Consider the following 19,484-nt stretch of genomic DNA (forward strand, 5'->3'; position numbering starts at 1 on the left):
AAAATAAGGATGCACATTATACATGGCTAGTACTAATTCTGTATCTATATGAATGTGTTTCTTTTATTTATGCTTATACATTAAAAGTGTAATTCTAGAAAGCAACGATATCCATAAGCAAAATAATACCTTGGAATATGATAATCGGTTTTGTTTCTAAATATAAATAAACAACTTAATTAAAAAATTAAAATGAAAGATTTTTTCCTGAAAGTTTGGGCAAAAAGTATGTGTGCATTATGCATGGGAGATTACTATACACAGCAAAATTCGGCATCTGACAAGGAGTCAAGTATCCAAAATACATAAAGAACACATAATCCAATTAAAAAATAAGCAGAGGATCTGAACAGACATTTTTCCAAAGAAGAAATACAGATAGCTAACAGGCACACAAAAAGACGCTCAATGCCACTGGTCACCAGGGAAATTCAAATCAAAACCACAAATATCACCTCACATCCATTAGAAATTATTATTATCAAAAAGACAAGAAATAGCTAGTGTTGAAGTGGATGTGTAGAAACAGAAACCCTTGAGCACTGTTAGCAGCAAAGTAAACTGGTACAGCCATTATGGAAAACAATATGAAGGTTCCTCAAAAAATTAAAAATAGAACTACCATATGAACCAGCAGTTCCACTTCTGAGTATTGATCTGAAGAAAACAAAAACGCTAACTTTTAAGATACACGCAACCTCATGTTGGATGCGGATTTATTTACAACAGCCAAGATACTAAGATAACTTAAGTGTCCACCAGTGGATGAAATGGATAAAGATGTGGAACACATATACAATAGAATACTATTCAGTCATACAAGAGAATGATACCTTGCCATTTCCAACAACATGGGTGGACCTTGAGGGCATTATGCTAAAAGAAGTCTGACAGAGAAAGGAAAATACCCTAAGATCTCACTTATATGTAAAATCTAAAAAAAAAAACCCACTAACCAAACCAACACACAAAAATCCTAAGCTCACAGATACAGTGAACAGACTGGTTGCCAGAGGGGAGGAGTGGGAGATAGGTGAAAAATGGGTGAAGGGTGTCAAAAAGGTACAAGCTTTCAGCTATAAAAGAAATGTCAAGGGGATGTAATGTACAACATAATGACTACAGTTAATAATACTGTATCAAATATCTGAAAGCTGCTGAGATAGTAAATCTTAAAAGTACTCATCACAAGAAAAAAACTTATAAGTTGTATGGTGAGGAATGTTAACTATTTTATTCTGATCATTTCACAATGTACACAAATCACTGTATCATTTATGTTATATACCTGAAACTAACATGCCAATTTAAAAAAATAAAAATAAAAAAAACTTCAAGGAAAAGAAACACAAAATAAGCCGCACACACACAAAAAATCATAAACTTTTCCTAATATAAACATGTCTTAGGACATACATCCAAGGGCGATGGGAGTAAACATGGAGTAATAAAGAAAAAATGGGAGGGACCCTCCACGGATCAATGATAATGACCATAATCTGAAGCATACGAGTAACCAAAATTTATGTATCTGAAATCTAAAAAGAAAAAATAAAACAACAGTAAGTTTTCAAACAAATACATAATATTTTGGGGTGGAAAAGTGTGAAAGTATGAAAATGTCAATCCTCCTAAAATTGAAATGAATTACTATCATTAGTCAAAAATAAAATAAGGCACTTGTAATGGAACAATATCAGACAGGTATGTTGTAATCACTCAACTATTAAAGCAGAAGACACAAGAAAGCTTAAAATATGTATATACATTTCAGTTAAAAGTATTCCCCCCAAACTTAAAATATTAACATATTTGCAATTAACTTACAGCTTTCTGCATTTCTTCAACCCGAAGGTAACAGTTACCTCCCAGGACTATTGTTCTGACTAAATGAAATTATACATATAAACTCTTTTTTTCATTGCTGTTTAGAAAAAACAAATAAAAAAGCCACTAAGGCTAAAGAATGAGGCTATTAAAAAATATAAAAAAGCCATATTTAAGGGAGGCCTCACGTTTATTATTTTCCCAAAACACCACAAAAATGTATAATAGAATACCTTAAACAGAAGCATTAGCAAAAACCACCAGAAGATACTATCTTAAAAAAATCAAGTATTGAGGAAAAAATTGTATCATAATAATATAATTCTTTTCATTTCTAAGGAAAATTAAGCAATTCTGAATATTCATGTGTCTTTCTGATGCTGTGTTAAGGAAGGTGGAAGCAAAAAAAGCATTTTAAACTACTATGTATTAGTAACAGTCTACATTAGGTTTACAGTAATTAGTAAGAGTGTATAAATATTTGTATGTAAGGGTACTAAGGTAACACTTAACTGAAAGTTACCATATTAATTTGTGCACCTAACAAAGTTCATTTCCCTTCTAGTTGTGATGGGCACAATTCAAATCCTTATAAAAACTAATATATATCTGATTCCCATTTCTCTCACTAGGTCCCGTCAAAATCAGATTTTAAAACAAATCATTCAGCCCTAACTGGTGTGGCTCAGTGAATTGAGTGCTGGTTTGAGAAACAAAGGGTCACCAGTTTGATTCCCACTCAGGGCACATGCCTGGGTTGTGGGCCAGGTCCCCAGTTGGGGGTGTGTGAGAGGCAACCACACACTGATGTTTCTCTCCCCCTTTCTCCCTCCCTAACCCTCTCTAAAAATAAATAAATAAAATCTTAAATAAATAAATAAATAAATCACAGAATTTTTCAACATTTGACACAGAAAGGAAAAGGGTTCAACTTAGCAGAAATTTAGAATAGAAATAAGGAACGACATAGTAGGCTAAAGAAGTATAATGAAATATGTTCCAGAAGTACTTACTGCGCCTGATGTACCTTAAAAAAAAAAAGGGAACAGTATTTACAATGTGATAAATCATGCTCTCCTTAACAGTTTAAAAATATTTAACAGTACTATTTCTTCCACTTCATCTCATCACAATAAATATCCTATAACTGTCCATATGACCTATGTGCCTGCTTTTTCCAACAAACAAAACATGTACAATGCAAGGAATTTTAGAATTAAGTGGCACATTGAACTTTCAATCTGTAAACTAAGAGCTGGTTTGGGAAGTATTAATACATTTGCCTTTTATTTCTCTTCCTGCTATCAGAGATGGCCTCTTTCTCTGCTATATGAGGGGGGAGACCCCCCAAAAAACAGAATTTATTTATAAAAAATTGGGTATCTATTCTTACATGTTTAAACTTTAGTCACTTTCAAAGTATTCTCCACCTGATGCAATATACCGATCAAGACATTTCCCCCCCTCTCAAAAAGAGTTTCTGAACTCTTCGATTTTGATGCCCTTTGGTGCTTCTGTCATTTTTTGGTCTCACCTCTTTCACACTGGTGAATCGTTTTGCTTTGAGGACTTTTTTCATTTGGAGAAACAACAACAAAAAAGTCACTTGGGGTGAGACTGGGTAAATAGGGAGGGTAAGGCATGGGGGTCATGATGTTTTTGGTCAAAAACTGGAACACTCAGCACAGTGTGGGCAGGTGTGCTTGTAAATCACCCATCATGAGATGGGCAAACACATTTTGGAAACTCTTAAAAAAAAATTCACTGAAGCCAAATGAAGCCTCTTGCAACACCACCAGCTGGTACACTGTTACAAATGGGTTCCTAGACAGGGGAAGCCTGTGCTTCAAGGGGCCTGCCCTCCAGGAGGGGTTTTTGGGGTCCCTCCTGGTTTATACTACTAAAGTAGAAAAATACCTCAAACCTCTGACCCTACGTTTTAGACTTATGGCAACTTCCACTATCTGGGTTCCACTGAGAACAATTAAAAGAAGCTCCTATGGACATAACAGTAGAGCCAAATGTATTTAAAAAGTAATTAAAAAGAAATGTGAAGGTAATTATTTAGGGGAATAGCAATCACCTCTACATATCTAAATAGGCTAAAATATGACATTAGGTATTTTAGAACATCATTTCAGCTTAAATAATGATACCTGTGAAACCTCTTAAAAACATCAACTGTGTCCCCTATAAACTTGAAGGAAAGCACATGGTGCATTTAAACATGTTGTGACCCATAATGTTTAAAATAAAATATTTTTGGCATAATCACAGGATAAAGTTTAACATACGAAATACTAACTTATGTGGAACATTATTATTCATAAATAAATGAGGCATGACTGTTATATATTAGTCACACTAGTCAAAACAAACACTGATAATTGTTTGAAGAAAAAAATTATCACAGGACTCACAAACTGCAATGACTACAAGGTCCAGGCAGGTAATAGAAAAATGGCTGAGTAGTAGTCCAGAAGGCTAATAAGAATACATGTTCCACATGTAAAGTATGGAAGTGCTACCCCATTCTACAATGTTTGCTGAGTGCAAATATGAACTCAATCACAGTTTTTCATTCAAATATTCTGTGTTCACAAGGATTATTATGAACAATAAATATTCAGATCATCTGATTTTTCAAGCGAAATCCAATCTTTGGGTAAAAAGCTATATCCAAGATAAATCCAAACTTTATGTAAAAACTAACAGACTTTAAGTGTTAACAACTAATTACAAAATTTAAAAACACCGTGTAGGCCAAAGTATATCTGTAGACCAAATTTGGTCTCAGAACTCTGGATCTAAAATCATAGTTTCTTATGGATTCAATTATGAGTGCTATCCCTATTTCCCATTGCTTTAAAAAAAAAAATCATTGGCTGATTATAAAGCCCAAGAAACAATGCCTTCATTCCTCATTAGAATATGGAAGCTACTGTTCACAGTAGTTTAATAAATACCGCAATAAATAGTATACATACCTGCTGCTACATCCATATTATTTACTCCTGGCTGTAAGAAAAAAAAAAAAATTACTAACATTCACCTTGTTTACACTGTATTTTACATAAGTTCCTCGCAAAGAACAATCAGTCCCCTCTGTGTATAACTCCCAAGCCACTGACTCAAGGATTTTTTTTGTAGTTTTAGTGGTCTAAGTTCACCTGGAGCTACTGAAGCCTTTAACTGTTATATTTATATTTATATGATCATTAATTATATACAGATCCACAACCCTTCACCCACAATTCTGAAATCAACCAGCTCTGAAAACCAAGTTTTTTCAAGTTTGACACTAAAACTCACTGTAGTGGCAAAAAACCTGTCCTGAATAAGGTGAACTCTTTAATCTGTATTTACCCCAGGTCAGAGGGAATATCCCTAAGTTTTACTAGGTAAATATTATGCTGGAAATTATAAGGTACTGCCCAAAATCCTACAGGAAATTTGTATATAATATATAGAATGTTATATATGACTTACAATATTAAAAAAAGATTTGAAATATATCTGGTCCTAGGGGTTTTGGGTAAGACACTGCAAACTTACCACTCCAGTGGAGTATGCCATATCTGTTCATTACAACCACTAGGCTATCATGTAATAAAAAAATTGTACAAATTTGACTATCATATTGATTTATATATTGCTATTACTACCCAGTAAGGGTGATACGACTGTTCAAAGATTTTCTAAATAATGTGTCACAACTGAAGTCTTGAGAAATAATAAATTTCAGACGCAATCTTTTGATTTCTAAATCCAACATCTAGTATTAAATCACATTATATCAATTTTCAATTGGCACTCAGTAAAGCAAATGTCTGCACTTTAATAGATTATAATGCTAGCAGAGCAATAAAATACTTCTAGCTCACAAATTATGCTTTTCAGTATTCCAGTCTTGTTTAAGGTAGAATTAATTTAATAAATAAGGATGTTCATATACTATAACATATATGTAGGAAAAAATGTAAATGTTCATCATTCAAAAACTAGAAAGTCCACTATAATTCCCCTCTTACATTACAGTACACCAGAGGCACTTAAAAAGCTAATACAATTGCCTATAAAATACATATGTATTATTTCATATATAAAAGTAATCAAAACATCAAAAGAAAAGTATTTTCTCAAGATTACCGGTAAGGCAGGCTGCATAGAAGCCTGAGACATATGAGACATCATCATTCCAGGCATTACTGAAGACATCATTCCAGGCATCTAGAACATAAGTTTAAAAAAACAAAAAAGAAAAGAAAAAAAAGGTTACTACGTAAGACCAAAGCACTTATTATGACTTGAAGAATCTAGATCTGATTATTAAAGCTAGTATGCACAATTTAAGATTAAAACCCAGTGAGCACTATATTACATAGATAATATGCTTAGTAAGTGCTTGTTGAATGAATGAAGTACTTTATCAGTGATCTATTTTAATGCTTATGTCATAATTTCTGTCTAATCAAAATCATTTTAACAAAACTTGAAAGTTGAGACAATTATGTTACCTGTAGGGTAAATTTAGTATTAATTTCCTTTAAATTTTAGCTTATCACTCATGCTTTTCTCTTTTTTTAGGAAGACAAAATTCTTTCAGTATTTTTCACCTTTGATTTTTAATATCTAAATGAAATAATTTTATAGCACTCTGGTCCTTTATAACATTTTTAGATCAAAGGTGTTTAAATTCAGTGATTTGGAAAAAATACATAAAAAAAATTCTCAAACACAAATTATCTATAACCTCTCTGGTAAAGAAAAAATTAAGAATACACATGAATATCTGAGGAAAAAAATACTAGTTTGGGAGCTTAATCTAGTCTACCAATGACTGCCATCCAAATACACAAATCACCGTATTTTTCGGACTATAAAGCACACCAGACCATAAGACGTACCTAGGTTTTAGAGGAGGAAAATAGGGAAAAAAACCCTGCTCCACCATCGCCAGCTGCCCCCCAGCCCCAGGGAGCCAGGTAAGCTACATTCGGATTGTAAGATGCAACCCCATTTCCCCCTCAAATGTGGGAGGCAAAAGTGCATCTTATAGTCCGAAAAATACAGTAATCTTCCCTAATAAGCATGAATAAAGATCATGAAGATTAACAAAACTTCCCCAGGATTCTGATGTATGTTAGCATGATCCCACATTTTAATTTTGATTTTACTATGAACACATCTAAAGAAAACATGGAAGGTGACAAAAACTATATAAAACAATCATATGTACTTAAATAAATGACCAGTTTATTCAACAGCTGCAAAAATTAAATGAACAATCTGAGAAATAGGAATAATGGGAAAAAAAAAGCATACTGATCAATAGGGACATAATAAAGTCACTAAACGTAGATCACACCGCCCACACACTGAATTTTATTACTTGTGAAAGTCAAGTCATGAAGCAAAACCAGGCTAAAGCACAATTAAAATGAAGTAGCATTGTATCTATGTGTTAAAGGAAGGCTTTTGTGCTACTCAAAACAGTAAATAAACTGTTTAAACATCACTAAACAAGAACTCGAAAGAAAACGTGACTAAAATTTGGAATACGTGGTCAAAACATCATTTAAAAAAAAAGATACTGAATCTGAAAACCAAAGTTCTGACAAGCCTCCAACACCCACACCAATACAATAATAGGAGTAATTTACACCTTAAGGGGAAAAAAAAAATGATGGAATGAGAACTAGGCTTGTTGCCTCTCCTCCCCAACCCCTACAGACAATCCTCACATTAATTTTGCTTTAAGGTAATAGCAAAGTAAGTTTGAAGTCTTTAAGTACTAAGTAACTGATTATGGGGGAGAAGCATGGTGGGCAACAAAGAGAAACAGCCTGCTATCTAAAATGGCCTGTTTCTAATCAAAAGCTAGTGTACATCTACAAACTAGAATCCTAAGCTAAATTGAGAAACTGAAGGTTGAAAACTTAACTGAAGAACAAGTCCAAGTATACTCTCATAAGAATTAAAGAAATTAAGAAAAGGGGGATAAAATCTCCATCATGTAACAGGCCATTTCCACATGACAGCAGTACAAAAAAATGTAATTTCAAATTGAAATACTGAGTTCGTAAGACAAACAAGTGATCAAATCCCATTTAGAAAACAAAAGTTCACTAGACAAGGCCAATGGCACAACAAATAATATTTGAAAATCATTAAAGGACAGAGTTAGACAGAATTTTCTCAACTGTTCTTCCCACACTTCAAATTTTAAAACATCCAAAAATTTGCCTTTAGACTAGAACTCATGGTATTGGTTACAGAATGAGATTTAATTTCAAAGAAAAAGCTAAATTCTCACTCAGTATCTCTGTAAATATTGAGTGGCAACTGGGTATGCTTGTTCAACCAGACAAACATTGGCAACATTCTCAAATCACCTACAACTGATTATTCCAAAATTAAATAGGTCATTAATATAATTTAAAACCAAAACTGTGATGTTATTTTGTTCTTTAAAACCAAAGAACAAAAATATAAATATTCAAAATATTATGTTTCTTATGAAAAGCTATTACAACAGTTTGACAAATTAATGGCACTTCCAGAGGCTTGGGCATCACAGACAAGCCTGTCTTCCAGAGCCTGCAGAATCTACTTTGTGGAAATGTTATGACTTCTGTTTTTCATTAATTCCACAATACACATAATATGGAGATGCAAGTTTCACCCGTCTGACTAAAGTTGAATTCTTCCAGAGGCTTTGTTCTGACTTAGGCCAGTCATGTGGTAGCACCATAAACTTGAGACCATTAAATTTTTCTCAGTTACTATTTTTTTGTTTTAACACCACACTAATAACGGGAATCTAGGCTGCAAGCTATGAAAACTGGCTTGCGGTTCCAATCCTTGGAAATGATTTTTCTTTCCTCTGCCCCATAACCAAAGTTGAGACAGGCAAGTTACTTTGCTGTCCCTTTTTGATGGTAGGTTTACTTCTTTCTTGCTTCACATGCAAGGAATAGCACTTTGGCGTCCCAGCTTTATTTGTAAGAGAATTTTAGACTTTTCATTTTAGGCCACAGGTGGTAAACACAAGGTCTGAGGGCTAAATTCAGCCCTCCACCTTGTTTTATCAGGCCCGGCACCCTGTTTCTATCCTGAACTAGTGACATTTATACAGTCCTAGAATTAATTACATTTGGCCCTTGGAAGGCATCACAAGGCTGATGTGGCCCTCAGTGAAAATGAGTTTGACACCCCTGTTTTAGGCTTATTTTTTCTCTCTCTTTAGGGACCATAATACAATGGAGTGTGTCACGAATGATGACACTATTAATTCAATGAAATGGGATACTGACTCAAAATGGTTAAAGAGAAAAATTCTTAATGTAGTTGCTACAACACCACCACAAAAAATTCATTAAGCCAGATCATTCTTAAAGTTACAAGGTGGTAGTTATATAAGCTCAACGTGAGGCGCACTATAGTATCACAACGATGGCCCTGGGCAGTGTGGCCCAGTTGGTTGGAGCATTGTCCAGTAACAGAAAGGTTGTAGGTTTGATTCCCAGTCAAGGCATATATACCTACGTTTTGGGTTCGGTTCCCTGTCCAGGCACATATGGAAGGTGACCAATCGATGCTTCTCTCACATCAATGTTTCTCTCCCTTCCCCTCTCTCTAAAGAGCAATTTTTAAAAATGCCCTCAGACAAGGATTTAAAAAAAAGAAAACACAACCATGATTTTCACAAATCTCAATTTAAGCTACTTGGCAAATAAGTCCTAATTAAGAGTTTCTAGTTATTAGGAGACAGAGAAAATGGAAGGGTGAAAGACATTTGTGAGATGTAAGCTAAGCTACCTAAAATACTACAAATGTGAATTTTATGGACACTTTCGCACCTCTTAAAGACAAAATAATTCAGATATACAATTTGATATACTTTATGCATAAATGGCCAACCATCTGTGTATGTGTATATATATTATAAAATTTTATGTATAGTTCTATACTTGTAATGATAAAAGATTATTTATCAAGATGCTCGCAGAAGCCATCCAAAAAAAAAAAAAAAACAACCCTCTCGGAAGAATCACCAGGGTGAAGAAAATAACAAACCAATAAAAACTAGGGAAAACCACACTATCAACTTCTTATTAACAACCCAATTTGAAAAGCTTCTAATGTTACATTGAAGGAAAAAAAATGCTTCATTTACTACTCTAGGTATGTCTTAAAAAGGTATGATAATAAAAGCAATCCTATCACAGCTACAGCAAATTAATTGTAAAAAATGTAATCTAAATTAGCCCAATTTCATTGTGATCTGAAAACAAAAGGAAACATCTTCACAGACACTTCAAAAGATTATTTTTTTATAATTATTTCCCAAAGTTTTCCGTTTAGAAAAATCACACAATCTAATTTATTTTTGTTTAAATATTAGCTCAAATTTGATTTTTAAAAACCATTCTTGCTGCAAACCTACAGTTGCAAACTGATTATTGCAGTTGCAAATTATTATTTATTGAAAAAGTTTGATTCCTGCATTTTTACTTGTTCCTTTTAAATTTGTCAAATTCCACTAGGTAAGTACACTCTACAGAGGCTATTAAGTGTACTATTTAAAAACAAGTGTTTTCTATATCACTAACTTACCTTATGAATAAATATATGAATAAATTAAAAAAATAATTTTTGAATAACCATAAGACAATATTTTTTTAGTTTAACCAAATATTCATTGAAGTAGAAATAGGAATATCCCTATTTAAAGCATATCCTTAACAACCCAAAGTAAGTAGTTGCATTATAACCCATTAAGAGTTATATATAAATTCAAGACATTTATAGTTTTCTCATAAAAGAAATGTTTAGATAACAAAAAAACAGCGCTGACTCTGTAAACTGGTACCACATGAAATAGATTATCATTTAATAAGTCAATTGTCAGTATTCAAAATTATTTAGTTTGCTAAATTCCCTCAAACCCAGGGAGTTTAGAATTGCGTAAGTCCAGCTAACCACTTGAACAGTTAGGCTAGGGGTGTTGACCTTTGTGTAGTCTTAAAATCCACAGGTAATTTTTGACTTCCTCCCCAAAGTAACTACTAATAGGCTATTAATGACCAGAATCCCTATCGATAACATGGTCTACCAACACACATTATATGTGTTATATGTATTTTATATGGCATTCTTACAATAAAATAAGCTAGAAAAAGGAAAGTATTATTTTTTTTTAAATTAGGAAAATACATATACAGTATTTGTTGAAAAAAATCTAAGTGGACTTGCACAGTTTAAACCTGTGTTGCTCAAGGGTCAACTGTACACACTTTCTTTCAAATTCCAAGAAGGTTTTAGCTTAATGACAATCTCATACTGCTATGCAGGGAGGCAGCCTAGTAAACTATTAAGTATACTCTGGAGGCAGACTGCCAGAATTCCTATCCCAGCTTGGCCAGTTTCCAGCTATGTAATCTTGGGTGAATTTACTTAACCTATCTGCTTCTCAATATCATCACCTGTAACATGGAGACTACAGTACTCACGACGGGACTGTTGTAGGGATCAAATGGAAAATACACGGAAGGCACTTCTAACCAAGCTCTATAAATGATAGCTTATTACCACTGCTCTCCTTCAACTCGTGTAGTGAAAGTAACTCTTATGCTGCCCCTTATCTATTCCCTGTGAGACAGGCCCTTTGGTTTTTTAAAGGCATCTAGTAAATATTGTAAAACATCATCTTCAGTAGGAATCAACACATGCAGTAACAGTAATAACTCTATCTTAAACATCAGTTTAGTGTTGGCTCTGCAATGTCACTGTACAATTTACTTAATTTGCTGGGTCTTACTACTACCATCCATAAGTTGGACATCCATGTAACCAACCCACTTTTCAGAGTCAGGATAATCACATTTGACAGGGTATACGAATCTCTCAAAATTGTACACAAGCATGGTGATATAATTCTAACACAGATTAGGTATTCCAATCCCATTCCCTGAAAAAGGAAAAAAGAAAACCAAAACAAAACAAGAAAACCTATGTGAAGAAGGGCAAGTAAGCCTGGCTGGTGTGGCTCAGTTGGTTGGAGTGTCATCCTGTATATCAGAAGGGTCACAGGTTTGACTCCCAGTCCCTCAGGAACTAATTGATGAGAGGGAAACTAATTGATGTTTCTCTCTCTCCCTGCCTTCCCCCCACCCCTAAAGCAATGAAAAAAAAATGACCTCGGGTAAGGATTTTTTTTAAAGTACAAGTAAATAGTTTACATTATTTAGTAATACTTATCCCAGTGTCTCTTATTAAACCACAAACTAACTACTTCAAAAAGGGTACAGAAAATATAAAATCACTAGGTTTGGATATGTGACACAAAAACTTAAAAACAGAGCTGAACAAAAACAAATGCTATTTTATTTTTAAAAAGCTCTAAACATACTGGAGATACACACACGAATTGTAATATCTCAATTAAGTCATACAGAATCAAAGACTTTAAAACCTACTCTAAAAAGTTATCTAAGCCTTCTTTTGCACACAGGTTCTCTAGAACATAGGTAATAAAGGGACACAAGACTATTACTATCCTCTTCCCCAACTAAACCAGACTCAGTGTATCTAGCTAATTTTTATAAACACATCTGTTCATATGAAACTTTATTTTTAGTTTCTTCTCAATTGTGGGCATCTTTAGAACAAAGAGCACATCTCATTTACATATGTATTACTGGTGCAGGACAGTCACACAGACATAGCAAAAACTCAAACACCTGTAGTAGATAACCTTAAGAACAGTCCTTAATTTTGTATAAGAGTGAATAATTTTCTATTATATGTAAAAAATACATAATGACCTTGAAATTACTGAGAAACCATCTTTCAGAGAAGTAACAACTTTCTTGATATCACACGGCCAAAGAAACAATACCACGCCCATGTTTTCAGAGACTCAATGCTCATTCATTAACCAAAGGTAATTTAAGAAGTCTTACCCCAAATAGAACACCAAGACCTAGGGAATAAGATAACATTTGTATTGCATTGTAAAGAAGCATAACGCAAAAAAACAAAAACCAAAAAACTGTATTTCAACTCAAAATAGTCCTTACTTGCTGGTATGATTAATCCTTTAGGAAACAATGCTAACAGCATCATTCAAATTCAGAGAAGACTGAGACTTTCACTTTGAGTTTGGTGCACCAAAAAGAAATAGATTTTTCAAGCCCATCGTGCAAAACACATCTTTAGTAACTAACTATAATTAACTTTTTTTAATAAGCAAAAGAAACGTATGATTACTTGACCAGTGAGAGAAAGAAAAATATAAGAGATTCATTTACACTAAATATCCATGTATTGAAGTATTGTGATAGCCAAACCAGCAGTTAGAAGATGACAAAACAGTTTAGGCAGGCGTCTGAGCAATGCCTGCAAGTTCCTTGAGTGCAGAGAATATACAGTATTCATTTTTCACTAATACCACACAAATGTCTACTGACTAAAAGACACATGAAGGTATGAAACAAGGAAGTAAGAATGAAAGACCAATGACAACTTCTATGAGACAGAATTGTACTCATTCCTACTTATAAACCTTCACAACTTAGATCTATTACTGCCCTAAGTCAAAAACAAACAAAGCCCATAGTTTACAGCTATGGTATATACACAGATCGACAGATCTTCCCTATCTACTGATATACTACTTCATGATGACTAGAAATTGTATCAACTTTTGTAACAAACCCAATTAAAATCAACAGGTTAAATAAAACCCCACAGATAAGTGGAACCCAATGAACAAAACAAAAGAGCAAGAGAACCAGAGGCATGGAAACAAGGAACAGACTGACAGTGACAGAGGGTGGGAGGGGATAGTGAGGAAAGAAAGGGAAGGGTCTAGTCAAGGAACGTGTATGACAGGAGTCTAGTCAAGGACTCATGAACGTGGACAACAGGGTAGGGATTTACTGTGGGGGGAGCCAGGGGGAACAGAGGGAGAGCAGTGGGGGAAAATTTGGGACAACTGTTAATAGAACAGTAAAAAATAAAATAAAACCAACAGGTTTACCTACTGACATTTGTTCTCTTTTCTTTTTGAGCCCACTATTTAATGCATACATATGTTGTACTCTATTAGCTGTTTCATTTATGTGTGTATTAATACTAATTTATTTTGAAGTTCACTTTTTTTTTTTGTAAAGAGAAGACTAAATAAGTGTCCACACTTCAGCATTTCTCAAAAATGCTAATTCCATGCAATGTGCTAGAAAAAGCAAAATAAACAGGGTAACAGAGACCAAGGAAGTAGGGGAGAAGATAGGCAAATAAAACCCAGAAATACTAAGTAAAAACAGTTTTAAAAGACTTCTGCAAGACTTTAAGGGGTTGCTATCTAAAGATAATGAAAACAAACTTATCTTCTAGTATCATGAATAAAAACTATCCAAATTAACTATATATACAACCCAAGAGTTATAAAACACATTAAGTCCAGGTTAATATATTTTTGTTAAAAATACTTGCCTGGGTAATGTAAATGCATACATAAAGTTACCTAGATTCAACAGTTATAAGCATATAGCATTAAAAAAGTTTATTTTAGTCAAGGGCTAATATTCAATTTACTGGCATGGATTCTGTAAATACCCCAAAGTAAGGGTAATTCCAAAGCAAAAGCAACAAATCAATCTGTCGAATCAGTCAGATAAATCTAAGATACTAGTAACTTTAAATTTCTCTGGAAGGCCTATATTCCAAGTCATGTTTCCTTAGGGCATGGAAAACCTGTGATAAAACTTCTTAAAGAGATGATCAATGAAGTCATACAAATAAACAGATTTGCCTATAATTTAAATTAAGGGGAGATTACTATTAGTCACCAAGTTATTCATTATTTCACCTTATTTGTCTTTCATTTTTGTCAAGTAAAAAAAGCAACAGTAAAAAGGCAGACACTGAAAACAAGAGTAAACGTAACAATGTTAAGTCACACAGGTAACCACTAGAAACAGTCACATGTAACACCTACTGGCTTATACTGTAGGAAAGAGTATTTGTGTGTTTCATTCATTCAACAAGTATTTTACTGAGCACCCATGATGTGCCAAGAACTGTGCTCAGCATCTATAGAATTCTTTGAAAGTACAAAAAACATTGCCTCTACTCAGAGTTTTCAATCTATTACTTGTTGGGAAGACAAAACAAATTAACGATAAAGCAAAACAAGTCAATAACTAAATGGCAAAATAAGTGAAACCATAAGAGTTATAGGCAGATCACATAGGATTTTATTTTAGTAATTTGAAGGGGAGGTGTATGCTGTGCAAAGATTGCTGAGGACCTCCTGAGGAAGGTAGGACTTGAAATGGTAGAACTGAAGTAAAAGAAAGTTCATTATGGTAGTGAGTGGAGGGCAAGGAGGTGACAGCTGAGCTTAGTCATGAACTAATACAACACTCAAGATACCATGAAAAGACTAGCCTGGGTTTAAATTAGGGAATGTGAAGACATGCAGCTTAGAACTGCACTTTGAATTATACTATTCTTGAAAGGTAAGTTGTGGACTTTAGTTATTATGCTATAGGCACAGAAAAACATTAAGAGTTCTTGGACAAGGAGATAACACGCTGAAATTCAAGAGAATTTTTTTTTTGTGGGAGCAGGCTTGAAATAAGAAAACCAGCTCAAAAGTTGCTAAGGATATCCAAGGCATGGGAGTGTAGCAACTTGGGCTCAGATAGCAGCAGAAAACCTGCCTCAACTCAATAAAACAAAATCACACTCATTTGTACAAGGCAATTATTTACTTATGTTTACTAAACAAAAGCCACTCCCCATTAAAAAAAAAAAAAACAACCCTACAGAAAAACTAGAATTAGGGAGGCATTACTAGAAAAATTTTGTTTTTATTTCCCTATCATACAATCTCTTACATATCATCTACTCTTATCAAGTGATCTGAATTAAATCATAGGCTATTAGAGCTGAAAAAGACCTTAAATTGTTTTACTCTTATTAAAAATAACAAAAATTAAGAATTAAAAAAGAAAAAAATGGAGCCAACTAGGAGAACTCTCTTGTGCTTAAGTGAAGGCAAAATCATCTGCGATAAAGATAGAAGGACTTACATGTCCTTTGTCTAAAAATGACAACAAAGGAGTAAAAACATTTTAAAGGCAAAATATTACTGACTATAGATATGGAGAAAGAAGGCCTCATACACAATTACGTCTTAATGCATATCTTTTCTAAAAATCTGAGTATTGCCATCAAGCAGAAAAATTACTTTATTAACATATTTTTTAAGCAGTGACAAACCATTACTTAATCACATTATCTAAAATTTATGCAACTTGTAAGGCCCCTTCCAACTGTAAGAACCTACAATTCTGTAAAAGTAGAAGCATAACTTTCCTGTATGAAGTTAATGTAAGAAAGAAGAAAATTTAACCTACAGGACAACTGAAATAAACTTGAAAGAAATATTACTGAGCTCCATTGATAATATTCAAATACTTATTATTAATAGATTCAGCCTGAACTCTAAAACGGGCATTCTGGATTATCTCTAGAATAAACTAAATAAAGTGAACAAAATACTTCTTTAATCTAAATAAATTGCTGCGTTTGAAAAATTATGAACCCTGGCTTCTGTAGATTGGTATTCTGCCCAGCATGAATATTAGTTTATAAATAAGGTTTAAATTTCACGTCATGTTTAATAACATTCCAAAAACTGCAATCATTTAGAAGACTGTCACAAATTTTAGTCTTCAGCTGGTCCCAGAATGAGATCTTAATGTGAACCAGGCATTATACACAAAGATTATATAACCTTCAGTACTAAAGTCTAAAATTTGTCAATTTGTTTTTTAAAAGCTGGACAGCAGGCCCCTACCAACTCTGTGTCAGTGGAGTGAACTGGACAGGCACCCCACTTCTCATTATCATTTGACCACTTACTACTCATTAATACTTCTGAGAGTGGGTCATCAGAAGAAATGATGCAGAAAAAGGAATCAATTCTGCTAATTATCAATTTTTATTTTTAAGGCTGTTTACAGGGCTTTAAATTAGATTTCTGGATTACTTAAATATTGAAATTATCCATGTCCTCCCAGCCTATTATCAATGCTAAAATAAAAACCAGTTTTACCAAGATTTGGACCCAATATCTGTTAGTTAGACGTTAAGAGGAAAAAAAAGAAATAATCTGATTTTAAGGAAAAACAATGGGGAGTCTCTTGGGAGCCTCAGAACTGGACTTTTAAGACATACATTATCTTAACAGTAGACAGAGGAGAGACAGACTTCTAAACATTTAGTCAAGTACACTTAAAAGTCACATGGCATATACTGGCCTAAGAAAAAAGAAGAAAACCACAAGGTGAAATTCAGAGTACCTGAATGGATGTGTACCAAATAGCCAGTAACCTTACTAGAAAGATGGTCACTAATACAACTAAAAAGAAAGGGCCATAGAGCAAATTGTGACCAGCTTATGTCAATGAGATACACAAAAGTACTTAAAAAAAAATCTGCATTTTACTGGAAATGACTAGCTGGTATCTTGTTTTTGGTAGTGCAATAGCACCATTACAGCAAGGGTAAGCAGGTCAGTCCCTTGCAAAACTTACCTTGATTGGCCCAATGGAAACAGAAGGCCCCAGAAAAGAGAGAAGCATCTGGCAGTAGCAAATTGTTTTATTTTATCTTTCTGTGGAAAGAAACTAATTTTAAATAAGAACCAGAGCATTTAAAGAATAAATAGTTTTTAAAGCTCATTATCTAGTTAGAGCAGCTCTACTAAGAAAACAAGAAGAGCTCCTTGCTGTTTAGAGATGGGAAGAAACAGAAGAGGAATCGATGTCGTTTCTCCATCACCAAGGGAGTTTTAAAACTTGCGTTGTTCTACAGTAACAAAGCAAATGGTTCTTTTATTATTTAAAGAACTCCTATAGGCAGAACCTTTTGGGCCTGGTGTCTTTGAATAAAGATTTTTATACAAAATTAAGGGCTACATTCCAAATAAAAAAAGGAAAGCACTTAACATTAAGCCCTTCTACTCTTAAGGTTACATAAAAAAAGAGACACAGAGCAAGCTCCTTTCTCCACTACAATGTCACCAATAACAAATCATCAAGGCTTAAATGTTTATCAAAGTAAAGAGCATTAATTGGCAGAAAGTTCATACCTAATTGGCTTTCCAAAGTATTTTGTTAGCCTAAATTTTTGATGATTTATTGAGATTCTCAAATGGAAAAGAACCCAGCCACCAAACTAATTTTAAATAAGAATAAAAGCATTTACAGAATAGTTTTTAAAGCTCATTATCTAGTTAGAGTAGCTCTACTAAGAAATATTGTAGAACCTAAGAGGGGGCATAAAATTACATGTGGTAACTAAACCTGTTATTTTTCTTGAATGCTTCTCTAGGAACTCCGTTCTATTGAATTCACTGAGTCAGCATAAAAATCTTTTAATACAAATCACTCCCACAAAATGTCCACGTAAAATTTAAGCTGGAGATGAAAGGGACAGCACAAAAGCAGGAGTGCAAAAGCAATAAGCATTAAGAGAAAACAACAACAAAATAGTGTAAGTGGAAAATGAACTACCTATTTGTCACTGTCCTGTTAAGAATCAAATCAGAGTACAACCTACCCACCTCCATCCCCACTACATACACACACACACACACACACACACACACACACACACGAGCAAGCTATTACACAAATAAAATTCATTCTACACCAAAGACCTAAACAACTGCAATCTTCAGATTCTATGTATTTACATGGTCCACGACATACATAAAACTATGTTGTTCTATTAGGCATTTACTCTTAGAACATTAACTTCACTTGACCTACTTGTGGGAAAAAGGTCATTAAACTAAAAAGCCTTCAGTGTTACTTTTAAATTTATATTAAAAAACCCTCTTAGATTTGTTGCTGTGAAAGTAGTTCTTTTATGCAGAAGACTTCATTAAATTCAAAATGGTTAGTGTCAGGATTCAGTATTTCACATATTTGAAAACATTCTTTTATCATAAAATAATCCTTAAATAGCTATAAGTATTGATGCAGATTTTGCAATCTTGACATAATACAACAGACAAAAATAAAGAAATACAAAAAAAGAAATAAAACAAAAACATTCTTACTTGACCCATTGGCGGACCTCCCATTGGGGGCATCATTTGTGGCATCATCCCATGAGGTACAGGAGGCATATTCGCTCTCTGACCCATTGGGTGCATTCCCATTGGGGCATAATGCATGCCAGGATGCCCCATCTGAAAAACAAGGACAATTTAAAAATTAGCAAGTAACGATAAATCCTTCTCAAAAGTCTGATTTCAACAAACCAGTTAAGTGCAGTGATATATTAGGGTAATGTAATTTAACTATTAGGTTAGTTTATACTTTATCTTCAACAAAATGCACTACACCGGTATTTATAATGAGCTTTCAACTAACCTAATTCCAGAACAAAACATAAAAAATTAAAATCATTGCTGGACAGCGAGATCATAGGTTCATTTTTCTTTCAAAACACGCTCATGTAATCAGTTACTGACTTGCTAAACTCAGAAGCTTATGTGAAAGCCCACTCAAAAACTGTTAACGAAAACCACAACTCTATTCATACTGTTTCATACAGACATAAGACAG

General features: G+C 33.7%; 1 protein-coding gene across 8 annotated transcripts in view; it reads right to left on the bottom strand.

The window, feature by feature from the left end:
• Positions 1–19,484, bottom strand: part of PRPF40A (pre-mRNA processing factor 40 homolog A) — a 53,493-nt gene that overhangs the window by 32,299 nt on the left and 1,710 nt on the right. For all 8 annotated transcript variants that reach the window (XM_024579902.3, XM_045187421.2, XM_024579901.3 and 5 more), the window contains exons 2-5: positions 18,974–19,105; positions 5,977–6,057; positions 4,815–4,845; positions 2,841–2,854 (exon numbers count right to left, since the gene is read on the bottom strand). In XM_024579902.3, the coding sequence (XP_024435670.2) occupies positions 2,841–2,854; positions 4,815–4,845; positions 5,977–6,057; positions 18,974–19,105 (258 nt within the window). The remainder of the gene's footprint in view (positions 1–2,840; positions 2,855–4,814; positions 4,846–5,976; positions 6,058–18,973; positions 19,106–19,484) is intronic.

This window comes from Desmodus rotundus, chromosome 2, assembly GCF_022682495.2.
Source record: "Desmodus rotundus isolate HL8 chromosome 2, HLdesRot8A.1, whole genome shotgun sequence".
NCBI lineage: Eukaryota > Metazoa > Chordata > Mammalia > Chiroptera > Phyllostomidae > Desmodus > Desmodus rotundus.